Source organism: Chiloscyllium plagiosum, chromosome 11 (genome assembly GCF_004010195.1).
Source record: "Chiloscyllium plagiosum isolate BGI_BamShark_2017 chromosome 11, ASM401019v2, whole genome shotgun sequence".
NCBI lineage: Eukaryota > Metazoa > Chordata > Chondrichthyes > Orectolobiformes > Hemiscylliidae > Chiloscyllium > Chiloscyllium plagiosum.
Window position 1 is genome coordinate 65,906,929 of NC_057720.1, and position 22,207 is coordinate 65,929,135.

The window sequence follows — 22,207 nt, forward strand, 5'->3', positions numbered from 1 at the left end:
GAGTGCAGTGGAGGCTGGGACGCTAAACGTCTTCAAGGCAGAGATTGATAAATTCTTGATGTCACAAGGAATTAAGGGCTATGGGGAGAATGCGGGTAAGTGGAGTTGAAATGCCCATCAGCCATGATTAAATGGCGGAGTGGACCCAATGGGCCGAATGGCCTTACTTCCACTCCTATGTCTTATGGTCTTATGGACCTTATTCTGAAGTAAGCTGCACAGGCCTTGCCCCACAAATATAGTGAGAGGTTGTATATGTGGTTATATTACAGAAATCATGTTGCTCCAAGGCCCCCAACCCACATCTCTAAGAAAGATGGGCCGAATGGCCTTACTTCCACTCCTATGTCTTATGGTCTTATGGACCTTATTCTGAAGTAAGCTGCACAGGCCTTGCCCCACAAATATAGTGAGAGGTTGTATATGTGGTTATATTACAGAAATCATGTTGCTCCAAGGCCCCCAACCCACATCATCTAAGAAAGGCAGCATTGCATGTAAGTGGATGTTGGCAAACACTTGGTTCTAAGTGAGAATCAGTTCTGTGCCTTTGCACACCCTGTGAGATCATGGATTGTCTCTGTGCTTTGTGGCCTCAAGGTGCCACTTTTAAGGTCACCTGTGATTATCTCTGTTTCATGGAAGTGACTATGATTTCATCATCAATGGTATGGTCAAGATTGCTTGTGGCCAGGATTTGGATCACTGTATATGGAATTATGATTTTATGATTACAAATGTCTTTAAACTATACTGTATAAGTGCCTAATTATGCAATTGCCCCTTGATGAGCTTCACATTTCAAAGTGCTCAAAACAAAAAAAAAATGCTCACATCCCCCCACTCTGGATGTGACAGAAGCTGTTTTTCATTTCCATTGTGCATTTGCAACATGGATGAGGGTGGAAGGCAATACGGGTCATGGTTTGCAGAGTAAGTCTCTAACTCGACCTGTCGGTCTAAGTGACTCTTCAAATCTCCATGTTCCTTTCTTTCTTGAATTCCCTGTCAACACTGCTAAGTCTGACTTCCAGACGTAACTATCCAATTCTTTCAATTACACCTTTACTTCCCAACATTACCTCCTGAATTCTGGACTTCTATTTAGCCATGCCAATTAACCATTGTGCAGAACTGTCCTCTGTTCAAGCTAGGGTGGTGGTGACCGGAGACCCAGGTGACTTCAATGCCCCTAGCAATAGCTCATCTCCTCCAGTGTATTATTGTCACCCACCCATATATTTTGAGTTGCCCCCATCACAATTGTTGTTCCCTTGTTTTAATGAGACCTCAAGCAGCAAGTGGAAATCGTGGTGGTGGAACAATTCTCCAGAATCATTGAGGGAGAGCAGTTTGAACAGTCTAATGAGAGAAAGGGTGTCTTTGGTGGGAGAGGGCTAAGGGTAATTGCAGATGACATGGGAATTCCTCAGTTGAATATAATTCACATGGTCAATGTGTGTGCATCATGTAAATATTGATTTCCTTATCTGTTTTTAATGGAATTATGCCAGTGGAATAAGGAACACTACTCCAGAATCTTTGGGTTATCCATGTGTGCAAACCTCATTTTACATTTCTGCCATAGATGCCAATGACTCCAAGCAATGAGAAAGGTAACTCCCCTGACCTGAGCGCCTGGGATGGCTGCTGAGATTAATTACTTCTTTCACAACTGGAGGGATGTACTTTGGCCAAAGCAAGGAAGTGACTTCACCACAGCATGAGGTCCCTGGTTCATTACAGAATCTCTAGAAGCACTTGCAATGGACTTTACAGTCCTTGATCCCAGTAAAAATGAGGCTGAACACATTCTTGTCTTCATGAATGTCTTTACCAAGTTTATAAAGGGCTATTCTCACCCTTGTCCAAAAGCCTCAACTAACACAAAGTTTTAGTGTATAATTGCCTTGTATGCTTTAGTGTTCCAAATTGTACTCACAGTGATCAGGGGCACATCAATATCCTACAGGAACTTTGCACCACCCCTACCATCCAGAGGGCAACAGAGAGTGTGTATGATTCAACTGTAATCTGCATGACCGTCTGCCCATCCTGGCTCCTGACAGTAAATGGAAGTGGCCTGAGTATTTCTGGAGCTGGTTTATGCTAAGAATAACATCTCATGCTTATTCTTGGGCCACCTTCCATACTATCCCTTTGATGCAACAGTCCTTCCTAAGCACCATCTCCTTGTAATCACCGTCAGGAAACCGGAGCACCAGGAGGAAACCCTCGCAGACACAGGATGTGCAAACTCCACACGGGTGGCTGGAAATGCTTGTGAAAACCTTTCAAACTGGATTGCCCTTTATAGTCATTCCCAAATCTTTTTAAAGCTATCTAAAAGTCTCTGAAACTGAAGTCAATTTTTGAGTTCATATATCGGGATTAGTTCTGATCTCCTGTGAGTTCGGAGGTGTCCTTTGGCGTTTAAGGAATGTATCAATTTTGGGACTATCTGGGGAAAGTTACAAATGGTATAAAATGCGTACGATTTGTAACTGTTTTCCAGCGGGCAGGTGCAGCCCTGGGTTCTGTCTCTTGGAGGTTGCAGTCTCCAACTCAGGCTGAGAAGGGGAAGGATGCCTGGGAGTAGTAAAGGGGAGAGGGGTACCGGGCCGGCTGTGAAGTCTCCCCGGACCCCGAAGTGCTCCCGCTGCAGGAACCACGGTTTCGATGTGCGCCTGAAGGGGCACGGCGCCTGCAGCTGGCGCCGGTGCCAGTGCCCCAAGTGCTACCTGATCGCCGAGCGGCAGCGCATCATGGCAGCGCAGAAGGCGCTCCGCAAGCAGCAGCAGCGGGAGGAGGAGGAGGAGGAGGCAGGGGAAGGGGAGAGAGAGGGAGGGCGCTCCCGGGACCGGGACCGGGACGGGGAGGAGAGCGCGCTGGCGGCACAGCCCAGCCACAGCAGCGCTAGCCCGGAGCAAGGCAGCGGGCAGCTCCCCAGCGCAGAGCCGCCACAGGGAGAGCGCTCTGTCCCAGACAGGCGTGGCCCCTCACTCGGCCAGGACGGGAGACAGGCCACTGGCGACCGGAAAGACACTCCCCTTGCCCATGTGCTGCACACCTCTGGCTCTTTCGGTAAGCACCTGGATATGTTCTTTTATGGAAGCAGCAAGTAACACAAAGTGGGGGGTGGAGGGGGGGCAGAAACCCCCCTCCTTTTATACCACTTTGTGCCCCATAAGGGGACTGCTCAGAATGTGTCCTTTTATAAAAAGCATTAAAATCCAACTGACAAAGGAATGGGCCAGTGGTCTAAAAAAAAAGGCATTGGGAGTTTTCACCTTTAAAGTTCAGTGGTTTTGCGTGAAGCGCGTTTTTAAATGTATACTTTTTTAAAAAGAAATCCAACAGAGTATTTGAATGTTTGGATTTTTCACTCTGATACTGGGGAGAGTTGGAAGTTCCTGGGAGTGACAGCATCGGGTTGAAGTCCTCTTGCCTTTTGAAACACTGGCGGATAACAAATTGTTCACCTTGCCCTCCCTGCGGGCGTTACAGAGCTGCGTTTACTGCCTTCGATTCCGGAGAAGGAAGGTGATTTGTAATTGTTGCTAATTACAGTCAGTCCTGGTGATTTCTCCTGCAGTAAACAGCCTGTCTAATTCACCCCTCCACCCAGCTCCCCCCCCCCCCCGGCCGGGAGTTTCAGGTTGTTAGTTTGAGTTCTGGGGTCGTCTGTCTCTGGACAATTTGTTCCAGAGCCGGTGGGACTCCCTCTATCTTGTAACAAAGTTTTCGATCCTTCTCATCCGCGAAAAGGAATGAGTGTGGCACTTAAAATTGGGAAGACTGGAGAGAGGGGGATAAAAAAGCAATGTTCTAGCAAACAAATTGCAATATTTGTGTCATTTCACAAAATCAATTCAACGGTCCAAAAGATAATCAACTTTCTACAATAGTTGGTGGCAGGAAACGACTTTGGAAATCGTGCAATTGTTCAGGCGCATGGTATATTTTGGAAGGTTTTGCTGAACCCAGACACAATGACACAATCTTTATATTTCAGCTTTGAAGCAAAATGTTAGTTCCTCACTGGGTGACGGTCCCTCCCGAGTGCTCTCTGTTTCACACAAGTAGGCATTACCCTGTCAAAAAGTGTGGGACAGCCGGTCTTCATGAAGAGGTTATGCTGGAAACGTCAACCCTCCTGTGTCCTTGGATGCTGCCTGACCGGCTGTGCTTTTCCAGCACCACCCTTTTTGACTCTGATCTCCAGCATCTGCAGTGCTCACTTTCTCCCCATTATTTAGCCCCTAGCCTGCGTCTCATCCCAGGAGTGACCTACAATTCCCCAGAGCCAGACTCAAGGGGAAGCTACCCAAGCTTGCCAGATTCAGAGGTCGGAACCAGGTGAAAGGTATTCCTGGTAAGGGATTGGGGGTCAGACTAACCTGTCTTTTGCTTATGAAACAATCCATAGGCAAGATTACTTTTTTTTAAAATGGAGTGGCTCTGTTGGCTTAATAATTATCTGTAGAAATCAATGAACTGCTGGATTTTGGGTACAGTATACAGTGACAGATACTGAGAAGGAATCAAAGATCTTGGTCTGGATTGGTTAACTTCTGAGTTAAAGAAATTCCAACAAACTGCACTAACCACATGAGCTCTGTGACACCTTGTGGTGAAGATGTCGTTTCATTGCCAACTATTCTCCTTCCACTGCAATCCAATTACATCCCCAAACTTCTGCTGTTCTGGTGCATAACACACTCATCTAAATAGAAGGTTTGAAAACAACTTAGATGGTTTTATTGTTGAAATAAACACATCTTATTACTTCACTCACCTAGAATCAAACAAAACACGGATATCAAGGCAATGGAGGAATTATTGGGAGAGATGATCAAAGAGATGAATTTTCAGGAATGATTTAAAAGGGATGAGACAGGAGTTTAGAGTGGGATTTGTCATATATGGAACCTCAGTGGCTGAAGGCACAGCTGACAGTAATGGGGAGCAGACAAGAGGACAGCATAAGAGGGTAGAGTCATGTTTGCACAGCTTCTTGCGAGGGGGAGTAGCCACATTAGGTTAAAAAATATGGAATGGGGAGGCTATGAAAGGATTTAAGGAGCAATGTGAAGTGTTTTATGCTAGAGTTCACCCTGAACTGCCTTCCTCTGATGTGGCCATTTCTCACACATGATCCGTGACAGGAAGTTTCAGCAGGCTGTTCAAACCTCATGGGAAAGCTTTCTCGTTTTCTCTGATATTCATTCATCACTTGCAATAGAAATCCCAGATGGTTCAAGAAGTGACAATGCTATTTAATTTTCCAACTTACCCAGGACCATTGTAACTGGGAAGGCAATAAATTCAGCTTGTAGTACCTCCTGACTTTTAGTTATACAGCTTAGTTTCTTTGCCTTGTAATAGTTTGATTGAGCGTTGAATTGATTTGTTGAGAGTACTTTTCTCTATATTTAGATCATCCTGCTTTATACCAGGAGGTTTCCACCACCAGTAAAGAGCAAGCAGAGAGGAATTCTATGAGTGGTGGCTTTTACCGGAATATCTTGCCACCGAAGCTGTATACAGGATATTGCAGTAGTGTCTACAGTTATCACCCCTTCTCCATGGGCTTTCCAATGAACCAAGCAGGATACAAAGGAGCTCCCATGCCAACTGGGATGTGTGCCTCAAGAGGCAGCTTCAGGCCAGTCCAAGGAAGCCTTGGAGCATTCCATCCAAACCCCATGTTGGTAAGACACTAAGTACACCGATCATTTATGATACCACTTTCAGCCAAATGGTGGAATGTTATTCACATTTCTAAAGATGGAAAATGTGGGCTGAACATTTACATTTCAGGATTTAATACTGAGCATCCCTTTTCAATACTTTTCTGAGGCAATAAAATAGTTTGGTCTCCACATACAGGTTTCCTTCTATCTAACAATGAAACAGCACAAAATGGGATAAAATCAAGCCTATTCTGGCTGTTTGGAAGAGGTATTCTAATTAATCCCTTTCTCCACAGACCTACATATTTTTCATTTTCAAGTCATTATCCAGGTTTTGTTTGTAAACTCTAATCAACTTCTATCATTCTCTCTGACACTGCCCTCCTGATTACAACTCACTGGATTCAAAGAACTCAACTTGCCTCTGACTTGTTTGCCCATTACCGTAAAGTTGTATCCTCCGGTTACTTGCCCTTCTGCCACAAAAATATTTGGTCTTTATTTACTTTATCACTGCCCTTCTAGATTTGGAACACCCCAACCCAATCCCTTTTTAAACGTCTCTAAGGACAGCAATCCAGGTTTGTCTAGTCTGTTCATGTAGCAGATATCACGTGTTCCCGGTAATATTCTTGTAAATCTCCTCTGCATCCTTTTCTCAGACCATGACATCCTTCCTAAAGTATGTTGCACAGAGGTGGCTATAATGCTCCTGCTGAGGCCTCACCTGTGATTTCTAAAAGTTTGAAATTTTCCTTGCTTGTTTACTTTATACCTATGTTTACAAAGTCAAAGATTCCATAAACATTTACTTTACTAAAGCAATTTTTTTCAACCTGTCCAACTACCTTTAAAGTGTACATGTAACCCCTTTTCAACATTAAATTGACTTTATATCACTTTTCTTATTCTTTCTACCAATTGATTATAAAAAAGATAATTTTTTGAACTGGGAATTTAATTATATCTGTATTCCATGATCAAAAGATCTTGTCACTTGTCTTTTCACCTTAAGATTCCCAATGTGCAAGTCCACAGAAAATCAACCAATATATTGTTAAAAATCCTGTTCATGCACAAACTTCCTTTCCAAATTAATGCTGTTATTTATCACACTTTTATGACAACAATTAACATTGAAGCTACTAATATAGATATGTAGAATTAAATCCTTAAAACTATAGTTGGTTGTAACAATGTAGTTGCGAGTTGTGGCCAGTGGATGACACTGCAGAGAAAGATTCTGAATTCAATTCTCCCAACTGTTGCAACTTTTGTGTAGACAGTTAAAAATCACACAACACCAGGATATAGTCCAACAGGTTTAATTGGAAGCACACTAGCTTTCGGAGCGACGCTCCCTCATCAGGTGATTGTCAGGTGATTCATCCGAATCATTTGTGTAAACAGGTTTTCTTGTTTCTGCATACCTTCAGTGAATCCCTTACATTTAATTATTTATCTTTGAGGATATCTCAAAGTGAGGACTTACACATCTCAATAAAATAAATGAAACTACTCTAAGACCAAAAGATATTTTTAAAATGATTTGTACATCTTTTTATTGTAGTGTAATAGAATAATAGTTATAGGAAGGATATTATTAAGCTAGAGAGGGGTAGAAGAGATTTACCAGGGGATGTTGCCAGGTGTGGAATGTTTGAGTTATAAAGAAAGGCTGGGACTTTCTTCACTGGACCATAGGAGATGACCTTAAAGAAGTTTATAAAATAATGAGGGGTATAAATAGAGTTAATGGTAGGTGTCTTTTCCCTAGCCATTGGGGAATTTCAAGACAAGGGGCACATTTTTAAGGTGAGAAGAGAGAAATTTAAAAAAGACATGAGAGGCAAATTTTTAACACAGGGTGGTTCACGAGTGGAAAGAACTTCCTGAGGACGTGGTGGATGAGTACAATCACAATATTTAAAAGAAATTTGGATAATCACATGAATAGGAAAGGTTTAGAGAGATATGGGCCAGGAGCAGGCAAGTGGGACTAGTTTAGTTTGGGAATATGTTTGGCATAGACTAGTTGGACTGAATTTCCGTGCTGTATGACTCTATGTAAATGATGAAGATGACATGACTTTGACATCAGTCAGACAATTTACGAATACAAACATAAATTAGGAATAATTAGAGTTAGGAAAAATTCTGATTTCCCTTTCACAGAACTATTTTGATTCTAATTCATTATGTTGAACTTTTCTAAGTGCCCTGCCACATATTTAATAATAGTTAGCTACCTTCTTTCTGTCTTTCTCTCCCTCCCTTTTCAAATAAAGCAGCTAAATTTGCTGATTTACCATCTAATGAAACCTTCATTGAATCTAGAGAACTTTGAAAACTTAAAATCAACGCATCAACTGTCTTACTAGCCATTTTTAACTCCCAAAAATGAAATCCATCAGGATTAAAACGAGTCAACTTGTAGCTCCAGCAATTTGCTCAGTATCTCTTCCCCAGTGATTGTATTTTTCTTTAGTTCCCCCCCCCCCCGCGCCCCCACCCAACGACTTCTATTTCCTGACTTGTACCTATTTCTGGGGTGTTATTTGTGTTCCTATTGTGAGACTGGTGCAAAATACCTTTACAGAGCCTTTACAATTCATTCACCATCTCATTTCTCGTTATTAATTATCTAATCTCACTTTCTATAGGCCAACCACACATTTTGGTAACTATTTTTAAAAAATATCTAGAGATTATTACTATCCATTTTCATATGTCTGTCTAGCTTTCTCTTGTGCTGCTTTTTTCCCCTCTCTTTATTAACCTTTTAACCATTCTTCACTGTTTTCTGCATTCTGTCCAGTCTTCGAGACTTGCCCCCACCCCTCCAACCTTTGCACATTTATATGATTTTTCATTTGATACTATCTTTAACTGTCATAGTTAACCATGAATGGTGGGTCCTCCCCTTGAAATGCTTCTTTCTTGTTCGAGTATGTTGATTGTGTGTGTTTTGAAATATCCCTTTAACTATCTGCCACTGCATCTTCATGGATCTATTCCTTAATATTGTTGGCCAGTTCATGCCTGCCAGTTTTGCTTTCATTCTTTCCTAACTGCCCCGATTTAACTTTAAAATACATTGTACTTGTCTTGGACCCACACTTCTCTTCCTGAAACTAATTGCAAAATTCAATCATGTTATCATTGTTTCCCTTTTGAGATTATTAATCTCACTTCACAGTGTCAGGTTCAGAATAACCTGATTGGCTCCAGAAACTATCCTGAAAACATGCTAAGAACTGTCCCCTGGGTCCCCTAAGTTGCTTCACTCAGTCACATCCTTCTTTTCCTGGCCAAACAAGGAAACCTTGTCTTGCAGGGAGTGACCACTTGGTAATTTTCCCCCTCCCTGATGTTTTGTAGTGTCTGCAGTTTGGCCGTCAGCTTATAGACTGAACCAAAGCCACTTGAGTTGTAAACACTTATTGCAGACGTGTTTGCTCCGAGTCACACTGGTGTCAAGGAACTCCCACATACCATAATCGCAACACATCACTTACACTGTATCCTGAATAATTTTTTCAATTAACTACTAAATGATTTGATATGTTTTTTATTTTCTATTTTTTCTAAATTTTATTACCCTACCGCCAGTTCCTGTAGGGCCTGTTCTGTGCTGTATTGTTCTATGTTCTATGTTCTATTTTAAATCTTAGAAACTGAACTGATGTTAACCACTTTGTTCTAAGTTCCAGCCAGGTGACCTGATACTTCAAGGTTGAGAAGATTTACATTTTACAAATTTGAGTACACTTTACTGGTGGAACTGAATCTTACTCAAAAGTACAAATTAAAAAATAATGAGTTAGTATTCAGCAGTTGCTTACTTGTTAGTTATTATAACTGCTTAATGTTTTAATAATGACCCTGATTGATATTTCCTAGCTTAGATAAGAATGAAATGGAAAATACTCACCAGCCAATCACACACCTATTGCCTTCTGATGTCTGATCTTGATTGTTTTTTCTGATTGGATGCTTTGCAGTTGGAAATGTGGAGATGTGTCTCCACAGGTGGTTCCCACTCTGTTTAAGTTGCTGTCCATGGATGTGTCTCTGCTGGTGGCTCCCCTTCCTCTTCATCAGCAGAGGAAGAACCTCACTCAAGGATAAGGAGCCAACAGCATGAGATAGTGTGTGTGTGTATAAACACGTACAGTCCAGAGGAATAAGGAGAAGTGTCTAACTATGTTAGCTTTGAATAATGCATGGTGGCAGCAAGGGAGACCTCAAAAGAAGCTCAAGACTTTGAACACAGGACCACAGGCAGAAAAAGAACATAAGAGGACTTTAACACTAAGCCAGAAACTGGCAGCACTCCAGAGTTTTAAACATTGAAACAGAACACTTTGACAAAAAGAAAAGAAAACCAAATTACAAGAGCCATTAAAAACATGGAGAGTCCCAATGAAGACAGAAGGAGGAGTTCTGGAAGCAGCAGTTTCAATGTTAGAGAACTGTATCAGGCTTGTCCTCAAAGGATCAGCAAATCCAAATCAACCCATTTTTACATATTTGGGTTCAATAGTTGATGATGCCACAATAAGAAAAAAAACTTGAAAGAAGGTATTACAGAGTATAGCACATTGTTTAAAACATTTGATGCCACTTTAGCCCTAAAAGAAAGTTAGTTATAAAAAGGGCAAAATACAAACAGTGAGCTCAGAAAATGGAGGAGTAGAGGTGGACTTATACCATTTAGCAGGATGTTGCAGGTAAAAAAAACAAACATTCTCAGACCTTGTCCAATCCAAGAAGGATCTAATGTTGAACAGGCAAGCTAATTCATCAAGCGGGTAGAAACCAGGATCCAAGACTGGTCAGTTCTGTGATGAAACATCTGATTTCTCCTAACACGGTCAAATGGGTCGACTGTCCTGACAGTCTGCCAAAAGTAGTGTGAATCAACATCATCAACCATATTAATTTGTAGAAGATATACGTCAAAGCAGAACAGTAGCACAATGAATGTCCAGCAGAGGGACGTGAGATGTTGGGAATATGGTCTATTAGACTACTTGAGAAGTCCTGCAAGATAGCAGGACCTTCATCACCACAGAAGCAAAGGAAAAGTCCTGCAAGAGAGAAATTCCCAGGAAAATGGAAATCAATACAACAAGGAAAACAAACTTAAGAAACTAGTGAAGGAGAATAACAAGACACCATTGCAAGGTGAGGTCAAGGAGTCTGGAGCATCAACTTGAAGGTATAAGGGTTTGAAACAATTTACATTTGACATGGGAGCAGCTGTTTCAATGTTGGCTAACAGTTTTCCAGTTGATGCCTTAAAGTTGATGCTCCAGACTCCTTGACCTCACTTTGCAATGGTGTCTTAAGTGTTATTCTTCTTCACTAGTTTCTTAATTTTGTTTCCCTTGTTGTATTGATTTCCATTTTCCTGGGAATTTCTCTCTTGCAGGACTTTTCCTTTGCTGAAATCTGTAAGAGTCAGACCGGATAACAAAACTCCAAGATCCAGGAGGCACAGATCTTCAGTTGTGTGTTCAAAGCATCATAAAACTCAATCACAAAGTACAAGATGTTAGTGAAACACTCTATATATGGAAGAATCAGAATACGCCATTATTGAACTGAAATATTTGTAATTGACTTGGTTTCTTAAATGAAAGTATGGATACAGCTCTCCAGAATGAAAACATGAGAGAATTCTGGCAAGAATTTCTAAAGCTATTCAGAGGGAGGAAAATTGAAGCATGAGTATCACATTGTTCTGCAAGGAAATGCTAAGCCCATCTGCTTTCTACTCCCAGGAAAATTCCTTATTTTTTGATGGGAAAGCTAAAACAGCATGCTGTAAGTGGCATCATACTGCCAGTGACAGAACAGTCACATTGATGGTCATGGCTACTAACTGCAGTAATATCGACGTTTCGGGCAAAAGCCCTTCATCAAGAGGGCTTTTGCCCGAAACATTGATTTTACTGCTCCTCAGATGCTGCCTGAACTGCTGTACTCTTCCAGCACCACTAATCCAGAATCTGGTTTCCAGCATCTGCAGTCATTGTTTTTATCTCGGGCTACTAACTGTTCCCAAGCCAAATAGAGAACTAAGATTCTATGTGGATATCACTCAGTTAAAAGGAGCTGAAAGAAAAATCAATCCTATTTTGTCAACTGATGACAGGTTGGCCAAATTAGCAACAAGCAGGTTTCTTGCAAAATTGGACGCAAACAGTTGGTTCTGGTACACATCTCTAGACTATGAGTCAAGATTGCTGACTATATTCATTATGACACCAGGTCATAGTCCAACAGGTCTATTTAAAATCACCAGCTTTTGGACAGCTGCTTCCTCACCTGATGAAGGAGCAGTGCTCCAAAAGCTTCTGATTTTAAATAAACCTGGTGCACTAGAATCTGGTGTCATGTGACTTCCAATCTTGTTCACCCCAGTCCAACACTGGCCCCCTCACGTTATATATTCATTACATCACTTGGGCAGTTTTGCTTCAACCTCTGCATCAGAGATTTTCCAAAGATCAATGTCAATAATTCTGGAAGGGAATAGAGAGCATTGACCATATGGGTAATATCCTAGTGCATGGTGAAAGGAAGATGACTAGAAGATCATAGAAGTGTTAAGAGCATTGCAAGAGGACTTAGACTAAATAAGAAATGCCAATTCTTGAGAACAATTACCTTTCTTGGACATAATCCAAGAACAAGGCAGCATGTTGTTCAAAGAAGATACAAGCCAGCGAATCTCCAGCATTGTGCTACTTAGGAATTACGTGGAGGTACCACTGTTGGGCTGGGGTGGACTAAGTTAAAAAGCAGTAAGCAGCATTTGAAAGCTTGTACTTTCAAATAAACCTATTGGACTATAACCTGGTGTTCTGTGATTTTTAACTTCTTAGGAATGGTGAATCAAATGCGAAAGTTTAACTTAGCCAATTTTACTCAGCACATAACAGAACAATAGAAAAAAAAAGCTAGCAGTGATATTGGAGTCAGGGATAGATTGCACATTATCAGATAATGAAGGAGAAGTTATTTTCTCTGAAATTCTAGTTCTTTCTTTTATGTATAAATTCACTTGTTCTACATGTGCGTTGCTGGCTGATCAGCATGTATTGCTTGTCCCTAGCTAGCTTGAATGGAATGGCTTGCTAGGTCACTTCAGAGAGCAGTTGAGAGTTAACCACATTGCTGTGGTCTGGTGTCACATGTAGGCCAGACCAGGTGAGGATGGCAGATTTTCTTCCCTGAAGGCTATTTGAGAGCTGGATGGGCTTTTCTGACAATCAGCAATGGTTTCATGGTCAACAGAAGATTCTTAATTTCAGATTTTTGTTTTAAAAAATTCAAATTCCACCATCTGCTATGGCGGGATTTGAACCCAGGACCACAAAACAATCCAGATGCACACTATAATGACTGTGACTGCAGAGCAGAACTTCTCCAAGTGCAAACTGGTGACCTGAGAGAACTGGTAGTTTTACATCAAGATTTTTATGGAAATGGAACAGAGGTACACAACTATATAGCAGGAAGCGATAGCAGTTACATAAGGATGTGAAATCCCAGGTCATGATGAATCATGAGAATTTGGTAACATTATCAGGATCAAAAGGGATTGCAAAAATGCCTCTATGTCTGCATTCTGCCAGGGTACCACATTGTTCTCTGTGGTACCTCAATACTTTTGCACCAATCTCCCATCAATTCTCATGCATTGCCATTCTCACTTTTACTTTCAGCATCTTTTCTCACTCTCGTTTACCCCTTCGACCTTCCAGACCGTTGATCTTGCATGGTCCCTGCAGTGCCTACCTGGTAGGCTAAACACCTTGTTACCTTTGACCACCTCCATCAGCACTAACAGCTGCCACCTACTTTTAGTTCACTCAATCACTCTCTTTTTCTCTCATTCCAGGAGAAGACAGCCCACAATAGAACGGAAAGACAAGTGAAGGGTTGACAAAATCAGGCTTTTCACCTATTATGAGGAAAGAATCCTGGACCTTACTGGAGAAGACTAGAATCACTCCTGTAGGGATGCAGAGACATCAATGTCCTGCCAACAGGATAAGTATCGTTCTTCACTTCATTGAAACTATCTCCCAGTAATGCTACTGTCAGCGTCATTCATTGCACACCACCTTTAACCACTGGGACTCCGCCTTCTCTCCCCTGTTGCTTGCAGGTACCAGCAGGATGTCTATGCCCCCTGGTGGAGAAACAGCCTGCTCCACCAGAAATCATTTCTTTGATTGCTGAGGGCTCACAGGAAGAATTGACAAGGTTGTCCCTTGCACCTTCAACAGCTCAGGTACTGACAACTTGGTGGGAACGCCGTGCTTTGAAAGTTTGGGAGCACAGTCTGGTGAGCATCTGACTGTGGCAGCTCTGTAGCTCGCTGAGGAAGAAATACTCCAGTTGGTGATACACCACAGACCAGGCAAGGGAGGGCCCTCTGGTGTCGGCAATCAGGGACTTGATCCATAAGCAGAGGAAAGAACAGGAGCAACAGACAGAGATATGGGAGGCAATGGCCCTCATAGCCCAGAGGCTGGAGGAGAGCAGCTTCGCAACAGGGACCCAACTGCCTCAAGCACGTGATCGCCCATCAGCTTCCATGGACAGCCAGGTCCAGCACTGTCACAGAGTGCACATACAGATGCACGCTATTGTTCAGGCCATTGGTTGTCAGGATAGAGGGAATGGTCACAAGGGGATGAGGAACCTGTCAATCACTCCAGGTGCCCCTACCCCTCAGGGAGCTAGGGACTTGAGGAAGAGGAAGAGTCACATATAGGCTAGTCAGAAATCTAGACTCTGGACACTTCTGCGTTCCGCCAGGGTACCACACTGTACTCTGGTACCTCACATTGACAGTCTATGCTATTGCACCAATTTCCCATCAAGTCTCATGCTCTAATACTCTCACTGACTGGGTCTTGCACCTCCCCCCAGTGCCTGACCCTCTCCAATCCATGGAAGTTCAAGCCAAGGAGGATCCATCTGCATCTGGCAAGAAGACCCTCAGCATGACTGGCCATTCACACCACACAATCCCTGTGGTCACTCAACCAAACCTCAAGGACAACAGGCCACCCCACTAGGCAGCAACTCCCCCCCCCCCCCCCACAACCTGGGACAAGGGTAAAATATGATGGGAGGGAACGAAAGAAAAATTACATTCGGGTTGCATGAGTGAAAGCGCAGTGGTTTATAAAAGATCACTTTGGATCTTTTTATTCATTTTATGTTACATTTATTTGAGTCCTTGTGTATCCCTAAATGTAACAATGCCAGTATGTTGCTTACCTTGATGTCCATACAGGGTGCATCATGGATTGATGTCAGTGTTGAGATCGTGCTGTAGCAAGGTCATGGCTCCTGCTGGCACCGTTGCCCCTCGGTGGTCAAACATTCTTATTCTTGCCATGGCCTCTGTTTGTAAATGAAGTGAATGAAGTGGTCAGTTATGCATGGGGCAGAGAGTGTACAGCACAGAGATAGCGAATGCATTAGGATCGCTATGGATTAGGGACCCCACAGATCTGATAATGCACAAAATCTCTTGCACTATCCTCCAGAAGACCTAACATTGGTGGGTTGTGTAAATCCCTCCCTCACAGGTCAAACCACTTTCTTTCTCATTGTCATAGAGTCATAGAGATTTACAGCACGGAAACAGACCCTTCAGTCCAATTCATCCATGCTGACCAGAAATCCCAACGTAAACTAGTCCCATTTGCTAGCACTTGGCCCATATACCTCTAAACCGCCCAGATGCCTTTAAAATGCTGTAATTGTACCAGCCTCCACCACTTCCTTTTGCAGCTCATTCTATAAACCGTAAACGCACCACCCTCTGTGAAAAAATGGCACCATAGGTTCCTTTTATATCTTTCCCCTCTCATGCTAAACCTATGCTCTCTAGTTCTGGACTCCCCTACACCAGGGAAAAGACTTTTTCTATTTATCCTATCCATGCCTCTCATGATTTTATAAACCTCTATAAGATCACCCCAGCCTCTGACACTCCAGGGAAACAGCCCAGCCTATTCAGCCTCTCCCTATAGTTCAAATCGTCCTACCCTAGCAACATCCTTTTAAATCTTTTCTGAACCCTTTCAAGTTTCACAACAACCTTCCAATAGGAAGGAGACCAGAATTGCAATATTCCGAAAGTGGCCTAACCAATGGCCTGCAGAGCCGCAACATGACCTCCCAACTCCTATACTCAATGCTTTGACCAAAAAAAGGAAAGCATACCAAATGCCTTCTTCACTATCCTACCTACCTGTGACTCCACTTTCAAGGAGCTATGAACCTGCACGCCAAGGTCTCTTTGTTCAGCAACACTCTGCAGGACCTTCCCATTAAGTGTATAAGTCCTGCTAAGGTTTGCCTTTCCAAAATGCAGCACCTCGCATTTATCTGAATTAAACTCCATCTGCCACTCCTCAGCCCATTGGCCATCTGACTAAGATCCCGTTGTAGTCTGAGGTAACCTTCTTCGCTGTCCATTACACCTCCAATTTTGATATCATCTGCAAACTTACTAACTATACCTCCTATGTTCATATCCAAATCATTTATATAAATGACAAAAAGCAGTGGACCCAGCACCGATCCTTGTGGTACACCACTGATCACAGGCCTCCAGTCTGAAATGCAACCCTCCACCACCACTCTCTGTCTTCTATCTTTGAGCCAGTTCTGTATCCAAATGGCTAGTTCTCCCTGTATTCCATGAGATCTAACCTTGCTAGCCACTCTCCCATGGGGAACCTTGTCGAATGCCTTACTGAAGTCCATATGGATCACGTCCACAGGTCTGCTCTCATCAATCCTTTGTTACTTCTTCAAAAAAACTCAATCAAGTTTGTAGTTTTGATTTCCAGCACGATAAAAGGCGACAATGGACAGTCTCCAGTGAGTGGCTTCCAGACTCTATCTCAACATGACAGTGAGGCCCCAATCATGCACTGGACTGGTATTAGCGGTTGCTCTGTGCCAGGACCCCTGACTTATAGGTGCCTCCATGGATGTCGCTGAGGATTACTCACCTAAAGCTTTGAGACACGAAGCAAGCAAGTATGTTTGCCACATAAACTGCTGGCACACGGTGCAGGTACGAGATTGCAAGATGTACTTACTCTCCTTGACTGGGGACTGCTGCACAGCAAGACCAGCTGCTTGGCTGTGTGATTGCATAATTGGCATAGCAAGGCAGGAATGCTGTGAATGAATGTTGAGAGAACAAGAAATCTGCCTGGGGATGCAACCTGGTCTAGTCATTGAGCATGTAAAGTGTCTTTGCAGCAGCCTCCCAACGTTAGTTGCTACAACGTCCTGCACTGCAGGTTTGTACTTTCCAAGTGTCCTGCAATTGGATTGGGGAGATGGCATGAGAGTTTTCAGGATATGGCAAATATTGAATGCCAGGGTCTGTAGAGGAGCAGTGCATGTGGTTGGTGCACACGGATTGTGTCTGAAGATACTTTTTCATGCTGACCAATATGGAGGTCCCTTGGAGCAAGTAGTGACCTGAGGTCATCAGGTCCCCCACTTTGACTTCCATGTGGAGAATTCTCAGTGCCTAGTTTGCTCCCAGTGCATTCTAGGATGGGAAGCTGTATGGTAATGGAGGTGAGATGTGCATGAATAGGTTGTTAACAAGCAATAATTCCCCTGAGTAGGCAACTCACTGCTCCCTCGCAAGAATCACACCTTGACACCTGGAACTTGCTTAAAAGATGTAAAAGGTTGCTTTTGGTGTAGAGATGGGGCATGTGGACTTCTTACACAATTCCACCATATTTCTTAATGTAGTCCAAATCATTCAGGCATGTATAAGATTCTGCCTAAAATTAAAAAAAAAATTAAAAATAGCAGCACTTTGTTCCTGCTTAGTCAACAACACACATTTGGTCAACAAACAAAAGGCAAACTAAAGTGACTATAACCACACAAGGAAATAATAAAAATAGGTCTTCTGTGAAGTAAGACTTGACAAACTGCAGATTCATTGTATCAGGCAACTTTCGTCACTTGTGTTCACAAGATACCTCAAAATGCCTCTTATCAACCACTTTAATATAATTCTGGACATACCTGAAATCTACTGTTTAGTTTACATTGTATCTCAGAAAGCTTACAAAGCAAATATAAGCTACGCTTTTACTTTGTACTGATCAGTTGAAGGATACAAGTGTAGGAAATGGAATTATTTCCACCTTGCAGATCTAGTGTCTCCATTGAAAATGGTCAAGTTAACTACAGCATTCAAATAAAATAAATAAGTAAATTAGATTCAAATTAAAAGTTCCCCTGACAATGCACAATAATTACAACGTCAATAAGACACCACTTACCATGCCAGTATAGTTTAATATTTTCCTGTGCTCACATCAGCAATCCCTGACTAACATTGACAATTGAGTACTAAGTTATGTTCAGTTTAGTACCGTGCTGGATTTGAACTCATTCCAGATATGAAAAAATATTTTGCTCCTTACAGTTCAGATGGAAGTAGGAAGGAAGATTTCTATTTAGTAGCAGTGATTGCAATAACTTTGCAGTTCTAGTGAATGAAGCCTACATCTTATTTATTTCATTGGCATTCCCACAGGGAGCTGCTTCCAATAATACAGTCTGATTTGCATTTTTCATAGATGCGAGATAATGGTTGTGGACTGCACTCACCTTATTATTCACCACCTCCATTTCTTGGTTCAAGATTGTTCTCAGGGCCCCCTTACATACCCCCACTCATGGCACCAAGAGCCAATGAAACCGCTGGTGAAATTGAAGTAACCGCAGGTAAGAATATTGGAAATATAAACAGCTATTTCAGAAGCATACATGCATGTTAGCTTTTATTTCTGTTCAGTTTTCTTACCCTTATTTTCTCCAGAGGTGTTAAAGCATTGACTGTTTGCTGGGATTTCATGGATGCTCATTGTCCAAGTAGCCTTGATCCAGGTGTGAACTAAATCTGCAGGCGTTCTTGGGCATTTGCAATAAGAAAGGGAAATAAGGCAAATTCAGTTCTTTGTCACCTGACTTCCCATACACAGGAATTTCCAATTGGGCAGTGAACAGGAATCTTGGCTGATTTTCCTGTTGTCAGCCAAGCGATGCTGCAACTGAATGTAGAGCTGCCTACCTCGATCTAAACAGAACTAATTTCAGCATTGAATTGAACCAAGAACTGTCCCTGTCCATATGTTGATGCATTTCCTGTTTTCCATACTTGAGTATCAATAAGCATTCAATCAATCTATATTAACTAATGAAAATGGTAAAGGCATCTATGAAATGGGGGGAATTACCTTTTTCTGACATTCACACACAAAACAAGTGACTTATGTTTTCCTCAAGATCTTCTCATGAAGACACTGGGAGATAATGTGCAGCATTGATCAAGTGGTCTTATATGGATTCTTATTTCCCTTGGGGCAGACAACATAGTTTACACAAACTGTACAGGTTTCTCAAATATACCCATTCATGCTCTGCAGATGATGTCCAATGATAATGTTCTGTCCCTTGAAATAAACAAGGCTTTGTGGTGCTGCACAAGCGGTGTGGGCGGCACGGTGGCACAGTGGTTAGCACTGCTGCCTCCTGTACAGGTTTCTCAAATATACCCATTCATGCTCTGCAGATGATGTCCAATGATAATGTTCTGTCCCTTGAAATAAACAAGGCTTGTGTGGTGCTGCACAAAACAAATTTCTTCTTCACAAGGTGAACTCAGAGTGTGTATCTGTACATGTCAAGTACTTCATAATCCCTCCAACCATGTGATTATTCTTCACTTTGGGAAGAACAGGGTATACATGTTTAAGAATGTCACAGATAACTATAATATAACCACAGATACTAAACACATACAGTCTTTCCAGCGTTGGCTGCTGGATAGATAGGAGGAACACGATCCTCAGTGACTTCACTCCCCCGCCCCCCCCCCTTGACCAATTGTAGCCTTTCCTTTTTAATATAAGTTAATACAGCAGGGAAAAAAGTCTGGAATCTTCCTGGCCTTCAAATCTCAGTTCCAAACTCTTCAGTGCATATATTATGCTCGTCGTGGACTCAGTGGCTCATGAAGGAAATATTCCAGTTATGTGAAGAAAGTGTCTTCAAATGATCTGAAGGTCAAATCTTTTTGAAAATCTTTTCAGCCCCTTAGATTAACACATACAAATTTCTTTTTATGGAAACTGGGATTCTGGTGTCTGAGGTTGGATCCCAGTCCTGGTCTCTAGCAAGTGATTCTACTTGAAAACATAGCTGTGTAGATATTGGCTCCTGAGAAGATCAGAATCAGTTGTGATTTCATCCCTGCAGTATATTATTCTTTCAAGGCTCATTTCTAAGGCTGCTTGAGCATGGTATCAAATCTCAGATAATGTCTCTGGAAACTGTAACCTTCAAGAGTAAATTAACTCTTTATAAATGGGTTGGTTTACAATTGCTCTGTAATAGGATAGTGGAAGATTCTCAACCTTTACCAATTCCTTTCCTATTAGCAAAAACAACTTATATTTATATAGTGTCTGCAATGTAATAAAACTTCCCAAAGTTTTTCACAGAAGCGTTTCAAAGCAAATTGAAATACCAAGCCATGCATAGTCAAAAGAGTGTTCAGAGGTAGATTTCAAAGTGTACCTTACAGTGAAAGACAAGGGAGATGTTGAGAAAGTGAATTCACCGAGGGTTGAATGTGGTAGATCAGCCAGGAATTTATTGGAGTAGTTGAGTCTAGAACTAACAAAGAATGAGTGAGAGTGTCAACAGAGGATGGGCCGAGGCAGGGGTGAAGCTGGGAGATGATACAAAGCTGGACGTAGGCAGTCCTATGAGTATGTGATCAGAAACTTTACACAGAGTTGAATAAGATACCAAGTTTATGAACAATCTGGTTGAGTCTCAGACTTTTGCCTGGGAGCAAGATAAAGTCATTGGCTAGGGAACTGAGTTTACAATTTGGGAACCGAAGACAGTGGCTTTGACCTTCCCATGATTTAATCAAGGAAATTTCTGGTCATCCAGTACTGAATGCTGGATAAGCAATTTAATAATTTACCAACAGAATAAAGATTCACTAGAGTTTATGGTGAGGTACAGCTGGGTATTATTAACATACTTGTGAAAACTAATGTGGTGCACAAACAATAATAGGAGGGACATTGGATAGACCCTTGTGGAACACAAGAGGCAATGGTGTAGGAGGAGGAAAAAAAGACATTGCAAATTGTTGCAGTTAGATAAATAAGAACGGTGCCAGCTGAATGTAGTTTCATCCAGCTGGACTTTGGTGGAGACACATTTGGGGGAGGACAGCATGGTTATTCATATCAAAAGCTACAGGCAGGCCAACAGAGAGAGGAGGGGTAGTTTACCTTTGTCACAATCAAATAGGATGCCATTTGGGGTGTTGATAAAAGTTGTTTCGATACTGTGGCGGGGTGAAAACATTACTCAAATATTTTGTTCCAAACGAAATGGAAGCAAGGTGTTTGGGAAGAGAGGTTGGAGATAGGACATTAGGATTGGGTTTCTTTTTAAGAAGAGAGGTGATTGCAGTAATTTTAAAGGAAATTGAGACTGTTCTTGGAGAGAACTGTGAACATTACCAGCTAACATGGGGTCCAAAAGTGGAAGTTACCAGTCAGCTATTTAGTCAGAAAAAGGAGAGTGGGAGATGTGTCTTATGAAGATAGTGTGAACTGAGAAAAGGCATGGGAATTTGTGGAGGAACTAGAGAAAAATGGAATTCAGCGCTGGGGCAGAGGGAGCTGTAAAGGATGGTTAGATTGGTGGCCTGGTAGAAGGCAGGAAATGAAGAAAGCTGATCAGACTGTTGTAATCTTAATAACAAAGAAGGCCATGAACTCCTCATACTTACTGTTAGATGTGTGGTTGTTTGAAACAGGGGAGAGTGGTTTAAGAAGCAGTTTTCAGTAGAGAAAAGACGCTGGAGTATTTTACATGGTCATAGTGACATCACCCTCTGATTAAATAGTCTTTCTAATTTTGAAAAATGCTCCAAAGCATTTTACAAAAAGGGAGATGCAGGTGATGTTGCCAGGGAAACAAGTGATGACATGGACGGTGATCAAGCAAACAAGTGTTTGGAAAGATGACTGAAGGCAGAATTGAAAAAGTAGGTTTTGAAGCAACTGAGAGATTTTGCAAGGCTGAGTGGTTAAGTGAGAGAGTTCAGAGTTTAGGATTTTGAAAACTAAAGATTCTGTCATCAATACTGGAAAGGGACAGGGAGCACACAATGCAGCAGGAATGGTAGAGTTGGAAATGCGAGTCGGTACATTGGACTGAAGTAAAAGTCACACTACCCAACATCAAATATATATCAGAGCATAAAAGACAAGGTAATATGAAAGAAATAGAAAGTTCACATTTTCATTTAATCATGGGTTGTAGTTTGTCTAATAGATCTTTTTGAAGTGATTGTTTTAAACAAAAATGAAACAGCTTCAATAGATAAG

General features: G+C 42.0%; 1 protein-coding gene across 1 annotated transcript in view; it reads left to right on the forward strand.

Moving 5' to 3' along the window:
• The first annotated feature begins 2,585 nt into the window (after positions 1-2,585).
• LOC122554734 (doublesex- and mab-3-related transcription factor 1A-like) overlaps positions 2,586-22,207 on the forward strand; it is a 34,241-nt gene continuing 14,619 nt past the window's right edge. The window contains exons 1-4 of the mRNA XM_043700112.1: positions 2,586-2,822; positions 2,901-3,084; positions 5,440-5,714; positions 18,365-18,512. Coding sequence (XP_043556047.1) covers positions 2,586-2,822; positions 2,901-3,084; positions 5,440-5,714; positions 18,365-18,512 — 844 coding nt within the window. The remainder of the gene's footprint in view (positions 2,823-2,900; positions 3,085-5,439; positions 5,715-18,364; positions 18,513-22,207) is intronic.